This window comes from Elephas maximus, chromosome 10 (genome assembly GCF_024166365.1).
Source record: "Elephas maximus indicus isolate mEleMax1 chromosome 10, mEleMax1 primary haplotype, whole genome shotgun sequence".
NCBI classification, from domain to species: Eukaryota; Metazoa; Chordata; class Mammalia; order Proboscidea; family Elephantidae; genus Elephas; species Elephas maximus.
In genome coordinates, this window is record NC_064828.1 from 118419368 (window position 1) to 118440873 (window position 21506).

General features: G+C 62.8%; 1 protein-coding gene across 2 annotated transcripts in view; it reads left to right on the plus strand.

The window, feature by feature from the left end:
• KIF26A (kinesin family member 26A) overlaps positions 1-21103 on the plus strand; it is a 39626-nt gene extending 18523 nt beyond the window's left edge. Inside the window, exons 4-16 of one of the 2 annotated variants that reach the window (XM_049897974.1) lie at positions 1136-1320; positions 8210-8402; positions 12454-12666; positions 13277-13370; positions 13612-13874; positions 13971-14154; positions 15077-15242; positions 15456-15618; positions 16200-18981; positions 19971-20176; positions 20320-20340; positions 20571-20721; positions 20900-21103. In XM_049897974.1, the coding sequence (XP_049753931.1) occupies positions 1136-1320; positions 8210-8402; positions 12454-12666; positions 13277-13370; positions 13612-13874; positions 13971-14154; positions 15077-15242; positions 15456-15618; positions 16200-18981; positions 19971-20176; positions 20320-20340; positions 20571-20721; positions 20900-21081 (4803 nt within the window). In that variant the 3' untranslated portion in view covers positions 21082-21103. The remainder of the gene's footprint in view (positions 1-1135; positions 1321-8209; positions 8403-12453; positions 12667-13276; positions 13371-13611; positions 13875-13970; positions 14155-15076; positions 15243-15455; positions 15619-16199; positions 18982-19970; positions 20177-20319; positions 20341-20570; positions 20722-20899) is intronic. The other variant, XM_049897975.1, reaches the window with a different exon arrangement.
• Positions 21104-21506: the final 403 nt, after the last annotated feature.

Sequence of the window (21506 nt, forward strand, 5' to 3'; positions counted from 1 at the left end):
GAGGAAGCTGGGCCCAGCGGCCTGTTCTGCCCATGTGGTACCCCGGCCTATGTGTCACTTGGGAGACCCCCAAGGACACTGGGCCCCCGAGTGTAGCACCACCCTGGCTCTCACCCCCAGGCTACCAGACAGGTCACACACAGCCCGAGCCTTGTCTGTGTGGGGACCCTGTGCTCCGGCCAGGAGGGTTGTCGACTGAATACTTGTGATAGATCATAGCTGGGACACCCCCAGTGACTGGGCCAGGTGCTGGGAGCCTTGATGGGCAGGGATGGGGACATTGAGGAAGGGGTGCTGAGGGTGAACCTGCTGAGGCATGCTGCTTCCTGCCCACCCACCCCACCCCCCCTCAGGCCAGGCCTGAGGCTGAGGGTGGCTTTATGGCAGGGGCCTGAGGCCCAGACTGACATGTCCCCATATGACAAAATACAGGGTGGCCTTGGGTTTGCCGGCGCCAACCCAGGGCATTTAATTACATTTGTGCTTCGTTACGAGGCTGTCTCCTTTTCTGGAATTTATTTTAGCTAATTAGTTGGAAATGCCATGGTAGTATTTCAGAGGATGGAAACATCACAGATTACTGTACATGAAACAATTAGGGCTCGTGACAGATATTTATTGTGGGCTTCTCCTAATTACACCTCTTGGTGCTCCCAGATGTCCGGCCAGGGAGGAGGTGTGCAGGGTCTGAGTCTGGCAGTCCTGACTTCTGGGGTCCCCGCAGCTCTGAAACTGCCGGGGGGGAGAGGGGCAGGAAGGCAGGGGACCTCCTGGGTCCTGGTGCCCTTGGGCACCCACGTGTATCACCTCTCTCCACGGCACCCAGCCAGGCGTGTGCACCCTCATCCCTAGCCAGCAGGGCTGCACCCCACTGGCCTCTACTGCAGAGCCGAACATGCATGGGCTGGTGGGTGGGCGGGAGGCTCTGGGCCAGGCAAACTCCTCCTATTGGTCTCATCTCCAGCTGTGCCTTCTGGGGTCTTCCAGCCACTCTGGCAGAGGGCCCTGAGGGCGGGGGCCCTGTGAGTGGGTGCTGTGACACAGGCCTCCGGGGTGGCAGTGCCTGCGGCTGTTCTCCCTGTCTGGGAGGGTCCCCCGAGTCTGTCCCTCATGGGGTCTCTCGTCTTCCCTGCAGGCCGAGGCGGCAGTGGCTGCAGTGGCGGTGGCGGAGACGGTCAGGGATGGCCCCCCCGCATCGGGCCCTGACGGTGTGTCCCAGGCGTGGGGGCTTGGTGGGGCCTGTACCACAGCCCTGGTCACCCCAGCCCCCACGACGGCAGGCTCTGCAGGACCATCGGCTGCGGCCTCCTTCTTCATCAGGTACCTGATCCTGGCGTTCTGGCAGCTTCAGGCAGTTTGGAAACCGGCAGTAGGCGGGGACCCCCAGCTCCTGGCTTTGGGTGGCCTGTGAACTTTCCTGGAGACCGTGGCTTCTCCCACTGCTGAGTGAGGGGCTGGGAGGAGCAATGGGGTGAGGCATGTGGGTGACAGGGCAGCAGCGAGGAAAACCAGCATCTGTCCCGAGCCTCTCAGTGGTGTCCAGATTCCTTTCGCCCCAGTGGGGACCCAATTGCCAAGGGCAGGCTGCGTGGCCAGTTGCTGAGAATGTCCTGGGTTTGAACCCAGTCTCTGCCGTGTCCGACCTCAGGTGAGCCCCTAAACCGTTCTGTGCCTCAGTTTTCATATCTGTAAAATGGGCCTCTACCCCCCTAGTGTGCCTGTGGGGTATGGTGACCACCGAGGATGGACAGGCCTGGCCTGGAGCAGGGAAGCTCAGGAGGCTGCGGGGTGGGGGGAGGAGAACCAGGGCAGGGGAGGCGCACAGGTGAGGCCCGTGCAGCCCTGGGCAGCTCCAACTGTACTGGGCGAGCACCAAGGGTGGGGAGCAGGGGTGTCCCTGGGGGCTGGGCATGGGGAGGTGGAGAGGAAGGCACCCTGGAGGGCTGGGCTACACCGAGAACCGGCAGCTGCTCTCCTCTTCTGGCACAGTCTGAGGCACCCTCTCTGTACCCCTCCCTGGGAGGCCTGGTTCTCACTCGTCCAGGAGCATCCCACGTCAGGGTGATCAGGCTACTGCAATGTGTGTCCCTATCCCAGGTGTGGGTCTCTGGGTGGGCGGGTGTGACCATCTCTGGGTGCCCCAGAATGCAGAGTTCAAGGCCCCTTGGACACAGGTCCTTGGGCGTGTTGCTGGGTGTGGACAAGGCAGTGCCACGGACAGCGTGGGCGGAGCAAGCCCCCTCCCGCCCTGGCCAGGGCCCTGGGGTTCTCAGACCCAGGTGGCCTCCTCTTTTCTCCCTGGCGTGCAAGACTGGGGATTAAAGGATGTAATCGCGGCTAATGAGCGGTAATGGCAGGCCCGGCTTGGGTCACTGTCCCATTAGCAGCCCTCACAGCACTGATAAGCGATTGGCCATCAGCTTGTCTGTGGATTGCACTGGGCTGGGCTGGTGCACAGGTGCCTTATCAGCGCCAGCCCGGGGGACCGTGGGCTGATTGGGGAGTGACAGGGCATATGATCAGGGCATTGTCGCAGTGGCTGACAAGCACCCGCCGTGTTGGAGCACAGCCAGGAATCACTCATGCAGCTGCAGCTGGCCCGTGGCTCAATTAGGTGCAGGGCGCCAGGCTGGAGCCCTGGGGTGCGGGGCCGGGTGGGGGTCCTGGGGCCTCTGGCAGTGGGAGGGTGCAAGGTGTAAGGCAAGAAGGGGCAACCCCATGCAGCCTGGAATTGCACCCTCAGGGTCCCACTGCGGGGTGTCCCATTGAAAGTGGCTCTGTGTAGGGCTGTGGGGACCACTGGCCCCACCTGCCATGCAAGGATATGAAGCTGAGGCTTTCTCCAAGTGGGGAGCAGCCCCATGGCCCCAAGTTCCTGGGCCACCCGGATACCTGCTGAGGGCCATCTGACTGAGAGACGTGGGGCAGCCTGGGGTCCCTGCTGCGGCTCATTCGCCTGGTGGAAGCAGCTCTCTCTGCCTTTGTCTGGGAGCTGAGCTGGGGGCTCCTCTGACCTTGGGAAGTTTCCATAGAAACCAGCGATAAGCAGGCCTAAAACCAAGCTGGGCTGGGGAGGCGTGATGCTGGGGGTGCTCATGGCCAGAAGCTGGTCCCCCAGTGGGCCCAGTGAGCTTGCTTGGGTTGGGGACTCTTTGGGTTGGCAGCATCCGTAACCGTCCCCTCACCTCGTTTTTTTTTGGGGGGGGTGCGGGGCTGTGGCCCAAAGAGAAGGGGTTTGTCCAGACACCACAGAGAGAACAGCAGCCCCTGGCCCCTTTGGGGCCTCAGGTGTGTCACAGACACATACACATCCTGGGTACCCTGCTCCTCACGGAAGACCTGGAGGAGCAGAGCTGGCCCCGCCCACACCTGTCCTTAAAGCTTCCAGGAGTGGTAGGGTGGGAGGGGGGGTGGGGGTCTGCCTGTGATGGCAGCGTGGGACAGGAGGAGGGACAGAACAGAGTGTGCGCCTGTGCTGTGGCCACAGGTGGGCTTTGACAGTTGAATAGGAGTCTGGTGGGTGAGGCTTGCCAGGTGGAGCAGAGTGGATTGGGGTCTGAGCTGGGGCTCTAGAGCCCCATGGTCTTGGGTGATTCTGGACTCTGCCACAGGCTCCTGAGTGCTCCCCATGACCTCAGACCTCCCAGTGACCCCCTGAGCAGCCCTGCCCCTTATTTTATGTGGGAAGGTGGGGGGTAGCTCTGGGGGCCCAGCAGCCAGGTCACGTCATCTTGTGGGGTGTGGACTGAACTCCCTGACCAGAGGGCGAGGGCTGTGCTCTGCTCATGGGGCGCATGGTTGCACAGCTCCGTACTCTGGTCTCAGCAAGGTGTTTCTGAAAGGACACCCTGTGGGTGGGGAGACCCATCATCGTGTTTCCTCTGGGGGCTCTGAGCCTTCCCCTTTTGAGCCCTCTCTGCTCTCTGCTGTATAACCCCCTACTCCCACCAGCTCTGGGCTCTTCCTGTCCTGCCCCTGTCCCACCTCTGCCATCTCCCCGAGTGCCTTCATTCAAGCCCTTCAGGTGAACCCAAGCCCGGGCAGCACCAGCACTGTGCTTTCTCGTGGGACTCCAGTGCCCAGTACAGGGCCCTGTGTCTGTACCCTGTGTCACGGCATCCCTAGCATGGGGCCCCGCATTTCCCTGCACCCGTATCCCCACTGCCCGGCTCATGCCGTGGCTCTGTGTCCCCTGCTCTGTGTCCCCTGTTCTGTGTCCCCCTCCTCTCTGCCCCCTGCTCTGTGCCCCCCTGCTCTGTGCCCCCCTGCTCTGTGCCCCCCTGCTCTGTGTCCCCTACTCTGTGTCTACTGTTCTGTGTCCCCTGCTCTGTGTCCCTGCTCTGTGTCCCCCTCTTCCCTGTCCCCTGCTCTGTGTCCCCCTGCTCTGTGTCCCCTGCTCTGTGTCCCCCTCTTCTGTGCCCCCTGCACTGTGTCCCCCCACTGTGTCCCCTGCTTTGCATCCCGTTCTGTGTCCCCCTGCTTTGTGACCCTCCTGCCTCTGCCGCCTCCATCCACACAGGGGTGCTGCAGCCTCAGCAGCCCTCCCCCACCCCGTCTGGCCTGGAACCCAGCCCCTAGCCCCTGCCTGGAACATGGTAGAGGTGCAGACACCAGGTGGGTGTCACCAGAGGCCCACAGGAGGCCCAGTGGGTGTCCAGCAGGAAGGCTCCTGGGAAGCCTTGGGGCCAAGATCCCAGTGAAGGGGAGTATTCCAGCACAGCACGTGTCAGGCAGAAGTAGAGGCTCTGGTCCCCTGGTCCCTGCGAGTCCCTGTGGCGGTGGACTGGGGCCCCTCAGCTGACAGATGCCACCCCCCCCAGCACTGGGATGGAGACTCTGGGGGATCTCAGGGCCCTGGGGGGTGGGTGCAGGGACAGCCTCATCCCAGCACTTAGGAAGCGGCGACTTGGCCGAAACTGACCCTCATATGTCAGGATGGTCTGGTGCGTGTCTCAGGTGATTCAGGCTCTGCCGTCAGGCCAGCCAGTGTGGAATCACCTTCTTGTCGGGGAGGCAGCTTTTCTTTGCAGAAAAAACAAAATACTTCCAGGGTGGTGAGCCGGGGAAGGCCCAGCAGGATGGCAGTGAGGGGCTGGCCGGTGGGAGGAGCCACCCTCTCCCTCATTTGTTTGTTCACTCATACATTCATCCATTCACTCATTGACAGGTGTGTTCTGAGCACCTGAGAGAAGAGCTGTCCAGGCAAACACCCTGCAGGGCAGGGGGTGGCCCTATGGTATGGGGGGGTGCACAGGGCCTGGGGGAGTCCCTGGGGTCCCTAGCCCAGCTCGGGGGTGTTAGGGTGGCCTTCCTAGGGGAGGTGTCTCCTGAGGATGAGAAGGGTGCACTGTCAGGTAAAGCTCCTGTTCTCCTGAGTCTTCCCTTCAGAGTGAAACCATTGCAGGCCTGGCCCATTCCTCTCCATGCCCTCACCTCCCAGCCACCCCTGACAACTGGCAGGTCCCCCGAGTGTGGCAGCTGCCTCGGCCCACGTCTCCCTTTTCCTGCTCTGTGGGCCTGATGTTTCCCTGACCCGCTCTTCTCCTCCTTCACCGCTTAAGAACCAGATCTACACCCCCAACAGGCTGAGGGCCTTGTGGGCAACGCACTGCCTGTGAGTGGATGTGGGTGTGGGCTGTGGGCGTGTCCAGGTTCCCAGGGAGGCTGACTGCCATCAAAGGGGAAAGCGCTGTCCTGGGGCCCCACTAACCGTGACGCGCCTTTGAGTCACACTGGGGAGGGAGCCCATAAAGCAGTGGCTGGGGACTGGCGGGCAGGGGAGGGAGGCACCCGAGTCAGGTCAGAAAAAAAAAACAGTAAAATCCGACTCCCAGCCTGGCAGGGACCTCAGAGACCTCCGTCCAGGTGCCCTGGGGCTGGGGTGTGCCCTGTGGGGACATCTCCCCTGCCCCAACTGTCAACTGCACCCCAGCTCCGTGACACCCATGGGCGTTCTGGCCTCAGCCTACAGATTTGATTTCAGCCTTGATGTTGCCGGGTCCCCCCAGGCTTACCTGCCCTTGGACACTTGAGGTGGGTTCAGGACACCCCTACCTCCCCCCAGACTGCAGGTGACCACCTCGGGGTATGGACGTGGCACAGACGCACAGACAGTGCCTGTGGTGACCCTGCCAGGCCCAGGGGGCTGGGCAAAGGCCTATCTGGCTATGGCTGTTTGTTGGCCTGGCCCACCCATCGACTTCACAGGAGAAAGACTTGGCAATCTGTCCATGTGATCTTCCAAAAAAAAAAAAAAAAATGGTTACAGCCTAAAAAACCCTGTGGGGCAGTTCTTTTCTGTCGCATGGGTCACTGTGAGTCAGAGTCAACTCGACCGCGTGTAACAACAGGACTGCAAGGTGACCATGAGCTGGCTCAGGAGCTCCAGGCTGGCTCACACCTGGTCAGCTGGTATAGGTGTGCTCATGACGCCTGGAGTCTGGGGTCTCTGGGGCCCTGTCCGAGCGTCAGTTGCTACAGTGGCCAGAGACCAGATGCCTGAGGCTGAGGGCTCCACCGCAGCCCCTGCTGGCCTCCTCCCCTCCCCTCTGCCAGGCACCCCCCCACCCCCGGCTCCGTGGTGGCTGCGGTGCTCTATCGGTTGCAGCCTCCTGTCATAGATTACTTTTATTTTCTGTGATGACACCTCACTAGGAGGAAAGCCGTCCCTGGGGCCTCTTAAAAGACAATTCCTATTAAAGATAAGAGGGGTTTAGCAAAACGCCAGCAGGAGCTCCTGGAGGGGGACAGGAGGCGCCACCGAAGCCCATGGAAGGGCCTGGGCTGCTGCGCTGGGTTTGGCCATCCACTTCGGGGTCCCTTTGAGAAGACAACTTAGGTTTGAGAACCCTGGGGGACTTTGAGGGGAGGTGGGCGGGGGCTGGGGAGCCAGGGGTGGGGACTGGGGTGCAGGGCGCGGGGCGGCCCCACGATTTCTCCACCTCCTCTTAGGGAGACCTTGGCCCAAGCCTCCAGCCACAGGAGCCTGAGTGCAAACCCAGGCCTGTGTTTGAAGCACATTGTGGGGTCCCTGGTGTTGCTGGCAGGGTGGGCAGGCCAGGGAGGGCAGTGTAGCCTGAGAGGCCCACCGTCTGGTGGGTGCTGGTGTGCCACAGGGGGCTTGCTGGGATGCTGTGGCAACCCTTGCAGGGAGGGGCTGGTGGCGCAGAGAAACCCCCAGGGACTGATGGGTTCAGAGTAGAGCTTGGTGACCAGGTCCCTGGGGGAATCCGTGAACAGAGGCCTGGGGCTGTGAGAGTTGTGTGAGGGAGAGAGTGTGTGAGCAGGTGTGTATGTGTGTACCTCTGTGTGTGCACGTGTGTGATTGTGTGTATGTGTGTGTATGTGTATTTGTGCACGTGTATCTGTGTGATTGTGTGCTTGTCTGTGTGTGTGCACGCGTGTGTGCTTAGGCTGGGCGTTCCCGCCATCCAGACCATTGGCGTTCAAGCTTGCACCAGAATCCCCCCCAAGGGCGTGTTCAAGCCCAGATGTCTGGGCCTGCCCCAAGTTTCTGATCTTTTGGTCTGGGGTGGGGCCTGAGAATCTGCATTCCTGCAAGTCTCTGGCTGCTGTGGGTGCTGTGAGCAGGGGCAGGATGGTGGGGGCCGCAGGAGGAGGAGAGCGGGCCGAGGCCTTCCCAGCGGCCCAGGAGTGGAAGGGTGGGCTGGCTTTTGAGCCGGCGGCAGTAGGGATGGAAGTTCCACTCCCAGTGAGTGCATGAGGGTGTGAGGTGTGCTGGACGGCGTGGGTCCTGCATTTATTGAGCTCTTCATGTATGCAGACCACTGGGCTGTGTGCCTGGAATGCATTATTTCATCAGGACCACACACAGGGCCTCAGGTGGTCATGCGGTGAATGAAGGCACATGGACTGAGTCATGGTCCCATGAGCACACTGCCTGTGAGTGGCCACCTTGAGCCTGGCTGTCTGGGATGGGGACGTGAGGCGGCCTAGCCCCCCACGAGGAGCCGCTCCAGCCCGTTCCGTCTGCGTGGCAGCCGGGTGCCCGAGGAGAGCCCACTGAGCTAAGGGAAGCTCTGCTGGGAGCCCCGAGAGCAGGGCTACTGTGAGTCACTGCTGTCTCCTCCGACGTGTCCCCGTGGGTCTGATGTGGTCCAAGGGTCCAACATGGCTGGCTGGGTCTCCAGGGCAGCCGTGGCAGGAAATGGCCACTAGTGCCTGCGCTGAGCCCCTTTCTCCCCACTAGGGCCGCCCAGAAGCTTAGCCTGGCCTCCAAGCGCAAGAAGCCACCACCGCCGCCACCACCGGCCCCTGCCACCCGAGGTGTCTCCACCTACCCCACAGACTTCAGTGGCATCCTGCAGCTGTGGCCGCCCCCCGCGCCCCCCTGCCTGCTCAGGGTTTCCAAGGCCAAGGACACCCCTGGAGGCGTTGGAAAGGTAGACTCCACCTGAGTTGGGGGTAATGGGGGTAACCCTCGGGGTGGGGCATGGCTATCTGAGAAGGGGCAGGGAGGGGCAGCTGGAGGTGGGGGACCCACTTTTTCCTCCTAGGTTTGACTGGGGTGGCTAGTGGGTTGCAGATGGGGAGGCTAAGGCTGGCCGGGAGGCAGAGAGCGGTGGGGAGGCATGGGTGGGGGTGGGGCAGCCAGGTCCACAGTGGGGGTCTGAGCAAAGGAACCCCGTTGCATCTCTGCTGGGGGCTGCCTTCCTGCCCTCAGGGTGGGCCAGGTCCCAGCCGCAGCCTGCCACACGCTCAGAAAAAGGGACAGGTGTGACCTGTTGATTCACTGGGGAAGCTGAGCTCCAGAGAGGGTAGGTCCTGGCCCAGTCTGGCGGTGTCCTGGCTAGAGGGCTTTGGTCAGCTGGCTGAGTCTCAGTCCTGGTGACTGTGATGACCAGTGTCAGCGCCACTTGGGGCTGTGACCCCCCGAGGCCCCACCCAAGGCAGCACTTGCTTGGGAGTCTCTGGTGTGGCTGACCTCCCAGAGCCCCACAGCCCCCCAACCCCTTTCCCGGGGCAACTGCCTCCCTCTGTGGCCCACAGGGCTCAGCTCTGGCCTGAAATGAGGGTGGCCACTGTTGGGGGGCTGGAGTGAGTGCCGAGGGAGGGCCCAGTTGAGGAATGCGGTGTGGAATTGGGGCCAGGCAGCCTGTGAGGGGAGGCGTATGGAGGCAGGCAGGTACTTCTCATAGCCCTGGTGGCCTTGGGTTGGGGTGTGGACTCCGTGAATGTCTCCGAGGTCACCTGCAGGAAGTGTGGCTATGCCCTCCACATGTGTCCAGGCCCTGGTGGGCGTTGTGCTTCTAGTGGGCCTCTGAGTTAAGTCTCCCCGGGACAGCCCCCACTGGTTGCGTGACCGTGGACAAAGTGTTTCTCTCGGCCCCGTCTCTTCTCGGCCCCGTCGCCATGGCTCGGGGAGGGGGGTGGCGGTGAGCTTCCTGGCCCCCAGCTCCTCCTGGGTGGTCACAGGATGGCTCTGTGCTGGAGAGGCCGCCTCATTGTCTGCCCAGCCCAGGGCCAGAATAAGGGCAGGATACCAGCCGCCTGGTGATAGCGCTCTTGCCCCAGCTCCTGGCCCTCAGGAGGTCTGCTGAGTGACGGTGGCCTGACCCTGTGTTGGGCAGTGCTGAGGGCCCGAGGGGGTGGGAGGGACTTCTGTCTCCTGCCTGACTCTGGCCTTTGGGCTGTTTACCCTCACCAGCTGGCCACCTGGCCTACCGGGCACTGACTCAGGGTAGAGTTGAGTTGAAACCTGTGAGGCCAGTGGCTGTGGTGGATGGGCAGTGTGGCCACGGATCCTGCTGACATACGGACCCAGGGTCTCCCTCTGTGACCGGACCCGCCTGTCTGTGACCCCCAGCTTCTCCATTTGCAATGGGGCAGCACGGTGTGTCTCCTGAGGGAGCTTTGAGGTTCCCGTGGTGGCGGGTCCTTGGTTAGCATGTGGTACCTTCCCTGTTGCTGTTTTGTGTTATTACTCAGGGGGCAGCTTCCCCCACTGCCTCCCCCTTGGGGCTTTCCCTTCATCTTCATACAGACCCCCTGCCCCCCTTCTCCCAGTTCCAACCGCGCAACCTTCCCCAGAGGCCAGGAGCCCTCGGCCAGGAGCCGCCCACCGTACCACTTTGGCTCCCCGTGCTGTCAGCACGGACCCCACAGTCAGAAACGCCTGCCTGAAAGGCGTTTTATGTTGTCACAGAAAAGAAGTTAGATTACCTTCCATTTCTGACGTTAACGTGCTACTTAAGATAATTCATCATATTGTGGTATTAAAAAAGACATCCCTTTCTTGGTGGGTGTTGCGGCGCCCCTCCCCCTCCCCGCTTGGTGCTGCAAGCCCTTTTTTATGCAAAATGTGTTTTTTCCTCCCAGGCTTCTATTCATTGAGGCTTTGTAATATCTGAACATTTAGGGGAGAGATTTGACGTGCATGTCGTCTGCAAAGACCCCATCATTTCCCAGATAATGACAGGATTCTCCAGCCTAGACAATGGCCCAGTGCGCTTGGCCAGGACAGGCCAGCTTTGGGCTGCCTGGCTGGTACCCCTGCCCCCACCCCCGGCCTGACCCCTTCCCTCCTGCAGCCCCCATGTTGGGATTAATATCCCTGCTCCAGAGGGCAGCCTGTCACTGATGGTGGCGGTGTGTCTTGTCAAGAGCGAAATAGCTGGCTTCTTGGGCGCCTCTTTTCCGCGCTAGGAATTCTCTCAAATTCTCAGGACCCAGTTGGCTCCTGAAGTGGCGGAGAGTTCACACAGAAAAAAAAATTGCCAAAAATTACCGGGAAGTGCACATTTTCCTTTGCTCCACGGCGGCGCTTGGAAATGAAGTAGTTTTGTTCATGTCATCGGGGAATAAAGGAATCGATTCCTGCCTAATGGAGCCAGGTTCTGAGGAGCACAATGGAGAGCGTTTTTTTTCACACTCCTCCCGGGAGGACAGCGACTCCTCATTCCGAGCACTTTTGCATATCAATTTGCCCAACGCTGAAGGGGAGTCGAAGGCTCTGCGTGTGAACTACCCGCAGTAAACCAATTTTGCCGGCGTTATGTATCTGTCACTTACAATTAAATCCGTGAAAAATATTGGCTCTGAAATGAGTCTCGGGCAATTTGATTTACACCGTGGTGGAGAACGTGGAGATTTTATCAGCAAGCGGACAGTGGGCAGTGGGTGTTTTCCAGCAGGAAATGGGACCTGGTGCCTCAGCCTGCCCCCTAGACCTGCGGCGTCCCCACACAATGGACACTTTGTGGGGTGCTTGCTCTCAACTCAGGGTTAGGGGTGTCTGCAGCATGACACCTCTTGCCTGGCCTCTCTCCCAGGCCCTGGGCTCGGCCCTCAACGCCATGTTCTCAGCGACGCTGGAGATGTTGCTGGTCACTGTCTATTGAGCACCTACTATGTGCAGGCTGCTGTCCCAGCTTTGGGGACAGCCGAGTCCAAGCTGGACCCTACCCCACGGAGCTGGCAGGCCTCGGGGACAGGTGGAAACACACACGCAATAAGTACCCCACCAATTCATTGCCCTCAGGTGAAATGCAAGCATTGGGATTCCTTGAGGCCCCGCCTGCCCTGGCCCTCAAGCCTCCAGCCCTTGCACCCCTACACTCCAGCCCTTCCTGCTGCACGCAGCTCTGGGGCCCAGGCAGGGCGGAGCCCCGGTTTTGTGCCTTGGCTCTCCTGCCACAGCCCGCCAGAGGCTGACCCCCTGGGGCCATGGGGAGGAGGTGTGGAGAGGGATAGGAGAGGAACAAGCTCAGGCCACCTTGCCCTCGGTGTTTGCCATCGGTGACAGAACTGGTAACTGCTTGCACTTTGGCCATCTGGCTAGAACAATTGCGGCAAAAAAGAATAATGCGTGAATGAATGAATTGGACGAAGGGGCACCTGACCTGACACCCACGTCTCAGCCTCCTGGGCTGGAGGGTGGGGCAGTGGTCCCATCTCCTCCCTGGGGCAAGTGGGGGAGAGCTGGGATGTGCAGGGAGGCGGGGGTGAGAGCCCTGAGGTCCTGGGGGCGCCTGGCTGGGTGTCAGGAGACCCAGGCAGGCAGCCTCACTGCTCTCAGGCTTTGTGACTCAGCAAGACGGCAGCCTCTCTGAGCATGTTTCTAATGGTCGAGCCCTTGTGGTCCCTGAGGGTGGGGGTCACAGCGGTGATTGCTTTTCCTGAGGAGCAGGGGGCTGGGGTGCATGTGTGCCATTCTTGCTGCCACAGGCTCCCAGGACACCCACATTGAGGGCTGGTCCCTCTGCCCCCTGGCGTGCCCGGAGCCCCCCCCCCAGCCCCACTCCGTCTGGTGCTGCCTGGTAGGGTGCCCTGGGCCATGCTGACCTCACTCAGGCAGCTCGCATTCCTGTGGTGGGGGCTGGGGGCCGTGCTGGGGCCTGGCCTGCCGGCCCGTGCAGCATAGCTTCCTGCCCTGTAATTAGGTGGCTGGCGGGCAGCACTCAGATGCTCGGGCACCGCCTTCCGCCTCCCCAGGTAAAAGTCATGCTGCGGATCTGGCCCTCGCAGGGCGCCCAGCGCTCGGCTGAGTCCATGTCCTTCCTGAAAGTGGACCCGAGGAAGAAACAGCTGACCCTCTATGACCCGGCCGCTGGGCCCCCAGGCAGTGCTGGCCCCCGGCGTGCAGCCACTGCCGCAGTGCCCAGGATGTTTGCCTTTGACGCCGTTTTTCCCCAGGACTCGGAGCAGGTACTGTGCGGGGGCAGCGGGCCTTCTGGGATGGGGCAGGGCGCTAGCTCTGGATGGGGGTTGGGTCTGCGAGGACAAAGAAAGGCTGAAATGGACCACTGGACCCTGGCAGCCATCCCCCCGGTGTGTCCACAGCGGGTGAGAAGGCGGGGCCTTTGTTCCTGTCCCCCGCTGCCTCCTGGGCAGCAGAGGAGCCAGGGGAAGCCCCACTCCCAGCTTTCAGAGCAGCAGTGTTTTGCCTGGGACCCGCTATGGGTGCCAGGAGTGGTGTGATCGTGTGCGTGTCTCTGCATGTTGTGGTCTGTGTTCCGAGTGTGTGTCCATGCTGGCTGAGTGACCTCGGTGTGGTTTGGTGTCTGTGTGATTTCTGTGTGATACGTGTACGTGTCCATGCACCGTGTGCATGGTTGGTACATCCCACGAGTGCTGTAGGCCTTCTGTGTTATGTCCATGTGTGCTCTGTGCATGCTTGTGCACATGCAAGATCGCTGTGGTCCTGTGTATGCTGGCCTGGCGCCCTGTGAGCTGACTGCTACGTGATGGGGACAGCCAGGCTGCAGCCCCCTCGGCCCAGCACTGACTCACTCATTCTCTATGGGCCCTTCCCCAGGCAGAAGTCTGCTCAGGGACCGTGGCTGACGTGTTACAGGCTGTGGTCAGCGGGGCTGATGGCTGCATTTTTTCTTTCGGCCACACGAGCCTTGGTAAGTTCCCACTGCCATCCCCTAGATAATTCTGCTGCCCTTCCTGGCCATCGTCCCTGTTTCTGGGTGGGGAAGGAGGGTCACGCTCCATCGGAGCAGGCTGGGGGCTTGTGTAGACATACTGCAGGCCTGGAAGGCCTTGGATTGGATTAGAGGAGGCTCCTGGGGTCTCAGTGGCCCAGGTTGGCCCTTAGCGCTTGTGGCGCAGAGCCTGGGGTGCTGATGCGCACATGGCCCTCAGGCAAGTCATACACCATGATCGGGAAGGACAGCTCTCCACAGAGCCTGGGTGTCGTGCCCTGTGCCATCTCCTGGCTCTTCAAGCTCATCCATGAGCGCAAGGAACGCACAGGCACCCGCTTCTCGGTGCGCGTCTCGGCCGTGGAGGTGTGTGGCCGCGACCAGAGCCTGCGCGACCTGCTGGCTGACCTGGCCTCCGGCAGCCTCCAGGACGCACAGTCCCCGGGTGTGTACCTGCAGGAGGACCCCATCTGCGGGGCACAGGTATACCAGCTCCCATGTGTTTCCCTGTGGCGGGTGACTGGACGGGCGGGGTGTGTGGCCCACCCACTGAGGAGCCTCACCCGCTTGCTGCCACAGCTTCAGAACCAGAGCGAGCTGCGGGCGCCCACAGCCGAGAGGGCAGCCTTGTACCTGGACGCGGCCCTGGCTGCCCGCAGCTCCAGCCGACCTGGCTGTGGTGAGGATGCCCGGTGCAGCTCCCACCTGCTGTTCACGCTGCACGTCTACCAGTACTGCATGGAAAAGTGCGGCCGGGGTGGAAGTAGGTGCCAGGCTCCAGGTCTGCTTGTGTGCATGGTGTGTGTGTGTGTGCATGTCTGTGGGTTTCTGTGTGCACGTGTGTGTACGTGTGCGTGTGTGTGCATGTCTGCAGGTGTCTGTGTGCACGTGTATGCATGGTGTGTGTGGGTGTGTGCATGGTATGTACATGTGTGTTCATGGTGTGTGAGTGGTATGTACGTGTGTGCATGGTTGTGTGTGCATGGTGTGTGTGCGTGCATGGTATGTACATGTGTGTGCATGGTTGTGTGTGTGCATGGTGTGTATGCATGCATGGTATGTACATGTGTGTGCATGGTGTGTGTGTGCGTGTGCATGGTGTGCGCATGTGTGTGTGTGCGTGTGTGCATGGTGTGTGCATGGTGTGTGTGTATGTGCATGGCGTGTACATGTGTGTGCGTGTGTGTGCATGGCGTGTACGTGTGTGTGCGTGTGTGTGCATGGTGTGCACATGGGTGCATGGCGTGTGCACGTGTGTGCATGTGTGTGTGCATGGTGTGTGCGTGTGTGTGTGGGTGTGTGCATGGTATGTGTATGTGTGAGCATGTCTGTGGGTGTCTGCACGTGTGTGCATGTGTGTGTGCATGGTATGTGTGTGCATAGGTGGTATATGCATGCGTGGTGTGTGTGTGGGTGGATGGCATGTGTAGTGTTCACAGGCTGTGTGTTGCACATGTATGTTGCATGCATAGGTGGTGTGAGTGTGTATGTGAACGGGTGGTGTGTATGTGTGTGTGTATATTGCCTGAGAGTAGGCCCACCTTCCCTGACCCCCTGCCCCCACCCCGAAGATGTCTACCTTGGTGGTGCCTGTACCCTGGGGTGCCCCTGAGGCCTCCCCAGGGCCCATGATGATGGCAGGTCTGTGCCTGTGGCCACGCTCACCGCCTGTCCTTGGGTTGCAGTGTCTGGAGGCCGAAGCCGCCTGCACCTTATCGATCTGGGCAGCTGTGATGCAGCGGCACCTGGCCAGGGCGGGGAGGCCACTGGGGGCCCCCTGTGCCTGTCCCTGTCGGCCCTGGGCAGTGTAATCCTGGCCCTGGTCAATGGAGCCAAGCACGTGCCCTACAGGTGAGGGATGAGCCCTGGGGGACGGCTGAGGCAGCTCCATGGGGCCACTGAGGGGTGTCCAGCACAGCCCCTGCTGGTCCAGGCTGGTGGAGTCCCAGATCTCAGGGAGTGGGGATGGAGGTGGTGCAGACCAGAGCCTAGGGGGCCCTGTACCCTGGCCATTCAGACCCGACCCTGCTGACTGCACTGCCCTGAGCTCCCCTCTGGCCCCAGGGACCACAGGCTGACCATGCTGCTGCGCGAGTCCTTGGCCGCCACGAATTGCCGCACCACCATGATCGCGCATGTCTCGGATGCGCCAGCACGCCACGCTGAGACACTAAGCACCGTGCAGCTGGCTGCTCGCATTCACCGCCTGCGCCGGAAGAAGGCCAAGGTTGGTGGGCCAGGGTCCCAGCGCAGCATGAGCGAGGTCACGGCCTCTGCCACAGAGGGCTTTGCAGTTGCCCAGCCTCTCTCGGGTTCCAGGTGGGCATGGGCCATTGGGGTAACCCACGTGGTCTTATCCCGCCTGCCTGCCTGCCCCTCCCCGAGGCCAGGAAGGCCCACTATGCCCCACAGGCCTGCTGTGGTGTCTGAGGGCGCTCTGGGTCAGACGTCTGGCATTGTCTGTGGGCACATGTCCTCCCCTGAGGGCTTGTTTCCTGCCTGCAAAACAGTCCATGTTGTCATCCTTGTGGGGTCAATGAGCTGTCTGTGTCATGTTACTGGCATGTGACCCTCTTTAGCACAGTTGTTGCTGCCATGTTTGCTGTGGGGGTCCAGGGGGAGAGGAGACAGGTCCTGCCAGGAGCTCGTGGGGATGGGGGTCCAGGGGGAGAGGAGATAGGTTCTGTCGGGAGCTCGTAGGGGTGGAGGTCTAAAGGGAGAGGAGATAGGTTTTGCCAGGAGCTCGTGGGGGTGGGCAGGTTGCGGGTGGAGGGGGTGCTGGTTGCTGACCTGGTCCCACCCCCCCAGTACGCGTCCAGTTCCTCAGGCGGAGAGAGCTCGTGCGAGGAGGGCCGTGCCCGCCGATCCCGGGCCCTGCGGCCCTGCCCCCCACGCACCTCGGCCCCAGACTCCGAGCGCCGGGCACCCTGCGACCCTGACTACTCGTCAAGCAGTGAGCAGTCCTGTGACACTGTCATCTACGTGGGGCCTGGCGGGGCAGCGCTGTCAGACCGTGAGCTGACTGACAACGAGGGCCCCCCTGACTTCGTGCCCATTATTCCTGCGCTGGGCCGCCGCCGGCCCTCAGAGGGGCCGAGGGACGCTGACTGCGACCACTTCCGCTGCAGCACCTTCGCGGAGCTGCAGGAGAGGCTGGAGTTCATTGACGGCAGCGAGGGCCCCCCGGTGCCCCCGCCCAGGAAGCCCCTGCACCCAGAGGTGGCACCCCCCAGGAAGGCCTCGAGTGCTCAGCTTGCGGCCAGCAAAACTCTGGACAGCCCCAACCCAGAACCCCTTGGGGGCACCCCTGAACCCTCCAGGACGGGCGCTTGGGGAGACCAGAGAGAAGATGGTGGCCCCAGGCCTGAGCTGCCCGTGACAGACAAGGCCTCCAGGAGCAGGAAGCGGCTGCCCAGCCCGGCCCCTCCACCACCACCTCAGCCAGAGGAAACTGGGGGAGGGGGCGCAGTGCGGACACCCCCTGCGGGCTGCCCCCGCTTGCCACCTCGAAGCCGTTGCCTGGACCGGGGCCTGCTGACCACTACGGTGACGCTGCGGCAGCCTGTGGAGCTCAACGGGGAGGACGAGCTGGTTTTCACTGTGGTGGAGGAGCTGCCCCTGGGCAGCCTCGCCGGCCCCCGGCCCACCAGCCCGGCCAGCTTCAGCAGCGACTGCTCCCTGCAGGCCCTGGCCTCGGGCTCTCGGCCAGTCAGCATCATCAGCAGCATCAATGACGAGTTCGATGCCTATACCTCACAGACTGCCGACAGCCCCAGGGGGCTCCTGGACGAGGCTGCCTGTGCTGGCGGTAGCCATGGCTCTCCCATCAGCTCCTGGCTCAGCGAAGTTAGCATCTGCGCCGCCGACAGCCAAGCCCCCACGCCCCAGCCCTCCTTCTGGGCCAGCCCTGACCCACTCAGCCCTGAGTCTCGGGCAGGGCCTGGCCCCCAGGGACCCCCTGCCCTGGAGGGCTCCCCAGAGGATGGCAACTTCAGGCTCCCAGAGCAAAGCAGGTTGGACAGCCCAGCCCGGGCTTCTCACCTGGGGGATTCAGCCCCTGCAGCCCCCTCCCGGTCTGGCAGGGTGTCCCGGGTGGGGTCCCCACGGGGACCACTGCCAGCACAGACTATCCATTCCAGCCTTCCCCGGAAACCCAGGACTACCTCCACTGCAGGCCGAGAGAGTGGCCTGCACCTGGGCCAGAGCCCCCGTGGCCCCGAGGGCCTGTTCGAGGACCCGTGGCTGCTCCGTGCAGATGATGCTGACGTGGTCCCGGCGGCCTCTGCGGGTCCGCCCTGGCCGCCTGATGCCCACGTGCCGCCAGCGTGTGCCCAGAGGGTGGTGGACGGGTGTGAAGTGGTCGCCAGGGCAGCCCAGCGGCCTGAGGCACGGATCCCGCCTCTGAGGAGGGGCGCTACCACGCTGGGTGTGACCACGCCCACGGCGTCCTGCGGGGATATGCTGGCTGAGGCCACAGCCTCTTGGGGCAGCCTGAAGGCCCCCTCCAGCAAAAAGAGCGCCACTCCCAAGAGTGGCCCCCTCTTGAGGCCCGGTGGAATGGCCCCCCCAGCCCCGCCCGTGCGCAAGTCCAGCCTGGAGCACAAGAATGGCCTGGCCCCGGCCCCTACCCCAGCTGTGGGCCTCACCCGGGCCACTGCAGCCACTGCCCTCCGAGGGGAAGAGGAGGCCAGGCCCAGCGGCCGGGGTGACTACCCTGCTCCCAGGGCCACTTCCAGTCTGAAGGTTCGGGCTGGCAAGGCTGAGGCTGTGCACCGTCCCGCTGGTCCTGCGTCGCTCGAGCGGCCCGAGGGCCTGGCGCACGGCAGTGGCAGGGCCAGGGAGCCTGCTGGGCGGCCAGGCCGGGCCGTGCCCAGGCTGGGGGTGCCATCCACCAGCCCCACGCCGGGGCATGCTCCCACCTGCAGGGGCAGCCCCGCCAAGGGCATCGGGACCCCCAAGCCCCCAGTTGCAGGGGGCAAGGGCCGCAGCCTGGCTTTTGGCGGGGCGAGGGCTCTGAGTGCCTCAGTGAGGTCGCTAGCCCCTTCTGCGGTGGGCAGAACCCCCAGCGGCCCCGTCGTGGGCCCCAGGACGGCCTCTCGGGCAGCACCCAGTGCAGGGGCCAAGACTGGGCGGGGCACTGTCATGGGCACCAAGCAGGCACTGCGGGCTGCCCACAGCCGCGTCCATGAGCTGGCGGCCAGTGGTGGCCCTGGCCACAGTGGCCCCTTGTGGGGCGTGGCCGACTCAGACGGCGGTAACGACGGCATGCACATGGGGGAGGGACGTCCACCCACAGGCCCAGCCCTGCCCTCACCCTACAGCAAAGTGACAGCGCCGCGGCGGCCCCAGCGCTACAGCAGTGGGCATGGCAGCGACAACAGCAGCGTGCTGAGCGGTGAGCTTCCGCCCGCCATGGGCCGCACTGCCCTGTTCTACCACAGCGGCGGCAGCAGTGGCTACGAGAGCATGATCCGTGACAGCGAGGCCACCGGCAGTGCCTCCTCTGCCCCTGACTCCATGAGCGAGAGCGGGACTGCCTCCGTGGGCGCCCGCTCCCGGAGCCTCAGGTCCCCCAAGAAGAGGGCCACAGGTGAGTCCCCCAAGAAGATGGCCATGGGTGAGCACAGCCCTGTACAGTGTTTAAACCTGGGGAATGCGTGAAGATGGGCCTGGCCTGCAGGGGTCTCAGATACACACGGCCCCTGGCGGTTCGGCATACGCGAGACCTTTCCCTGTATAGATGTTCGTGGCTCTCTGTAGTTTATGAATCTGTGAGACGTGATGGGCCCGGCCCTTATGGACCCCAGGTACACACAGCGCTAGACAGCATACAGATGTGCCAGGCTTTTCAGCCTGTACACGTGACAGCCCTCTACAGTGTATAAGCTCTGAGCGTGCCCTGCTGAGCCCTCAGACCCTAGCTGCCTGAGGCTGGTCTCATCCACTTGGTAGCACCCTGCTTGGGGTCACCTAGCTGGGGCCTTGGAAAGCCCAGAGTGGACATGGCTTTGGGGTTCTTGGCTAGCGTGCCCTGGATTGCACCCCACCTGCCTGGAAGCCCTCAGACAGGGCGGCTCCTGCTCCTTGCCCAGACCCTTGGTTCTGGGGACCCTGGGTTGTGGGCCTGCTTCCTTTCATGGATGAGTGGGGGAGGGGCAGGATGCACCCTGGGAGAGAGCTGTGAGGGGAAGGCTGGGGTGGGGGCTGGGCGTCCCAGGACGTGGGCAGCAGGGAGGGTGTGCAGTGGGGAGTGGGGTCGCCCTGAGGTGAGGGGTGACAGGGGCTGCTGCCTCAGCAGGCAGCTGGTGTCTGGAGGCTGAGGCTGGACAGGGCCGAGGGGGCCCAATGCTGGGTGGATTGAGGGGGAATTGACCACGATCACCGTCCTGGGGATGGGAGGGCAGAGGTCAACTGAGCCAGGCCAGGAACCCCACGGCTCTGTTTCCAGACTTGTCCTCTAACCACTGGAGCTGGGTCTGTGGGTGCCAAGCTGAGGGTGTCTGCACCGGCCCCATGGTCTTCCCTGGTCCCGCTCCCCTCCCGGGTGGGCTGTGCTCATGCGCTGGCTCTCTGCTCCAGGTCTTCAGCGGCGGCGGCTGATCCCGGCCCCATTGCCTGATGCTGCTGCTCTGGGTCGGAAGCCCAGCCTCACGGGGCAGTGGGTGGACCTGCCACCACCGCTGGCCGGCACACTGAAGGAACCCTTCGAGATCAAGGTGTATGAGATTGACGATGTGCAGAGGCTGCAGCGGCACCGGGCAGCCTTGCGAGAGGACCCGGCTGAGGTCAGGGCCAGGGGGCCGACAGGGTGGGGCTGATGAGGGTCCCAAAACCGAGCTGTCTGGTGGTGGGAAGCCCAGGCCTCAGGAGTGGGTGCTCTGGTGGGGCTTCGCTGAGCTCGCTGACTCTGTCCTTCCTCTGTTCACAGCCCTTCTCAGACATGGAAAAGGTAGGGAAGCCCCACTGCCCTGAGTGTGCGGCCCCAGCTCTCCCAGGCAGAGGGCGAATGGCTGGAGGAGGTCCCAGGCCAGGGCTGCTGCCCTGGGATCCCACTGGGGCGGGGGATACTTTTGAGAAGAGGCCTCCAGAGCACCTGGCCCCACTGTGGCCGAGCTGGGTGTTGGCTGGCAGGCAGGGTGTGGGGTTGGAGTGGGTGTACCCTGAACCCCGTCTCCTCAGGGCATGGTGAGCATGGGCGCCCGTCCACGACTGGCGGAACGCAGGCTGCAGCGGCTGCGGGAGGTGCAGGCCTGGCGTGAGCACCTCTGTGAGGAGCTGGCAGAGACCCAGGGCCGGCTGATGGTGGAGCGGGGCCGCTGGTTGGAGCAGTGTGAGTGTCCCCCCAACCCCCCAACTGGATTGACCTTGTGGCGCTGTCTTCTCTGAGCCCCTGCTGCTCTGTGTGGCATGCGGAGAGGATGGGGACACAGGAGCCCAGCCCAGCAGAGGATGAAGGGTGGGTCAGTGCTGCCCCCACTGGGCCTGACCCGTGTCTACTGCCCCCCTAGTCGAGGTGGACCCGGAGCTGGAGCCCGAGTCGGCCGAGTACCTGGCGGCCCTGGAGCGCGCCACAGCAGCCCTGGAGCAGTGCGTCAACCTGTGCAAGGCCCACGTCATGATGGTCACCTGCTTTGACGTCAGCATCACCGCCTCTGCTGCGGTCCCAGGGCCGCAGGAGGTGGATGTCTGAGGCCAGGGGCTGGGCCATAGGGAAGGGGATGTGCGGGGGAGTGAGGATGTGAGGTGTGAGGGGCGAGAACGTGGCATGGTTGGAGCGACGAGGACGCAGGACCGGGGGTCTCAGAGAGGCGATGGGGCGTGGGGGTAGGGGAGCTGGCAGAGCTTGAGGACAGGGAGTGAGAGAGAGTGGAGAGACTGCCGCCACCAGACAGCAACGCAAGTGCCTTTTACCTTGATGAGTACTGTTCTCCTTTGTGCATTTGGTGCTAAGCACTCGAGACACCAGCAGATGGGCGGCGCGGTCGCCCATGCCCCGTGTGCCGGCAGGAGCCTGTGTGGTGGTGCCCGCAGACCTGGCCGAGCCTTTTTCACTGCTAGGCGTTTATGTAGCAGGACATGCCTGTGCCCGTCAGGACACAGCTGTGCCAGTCAGGA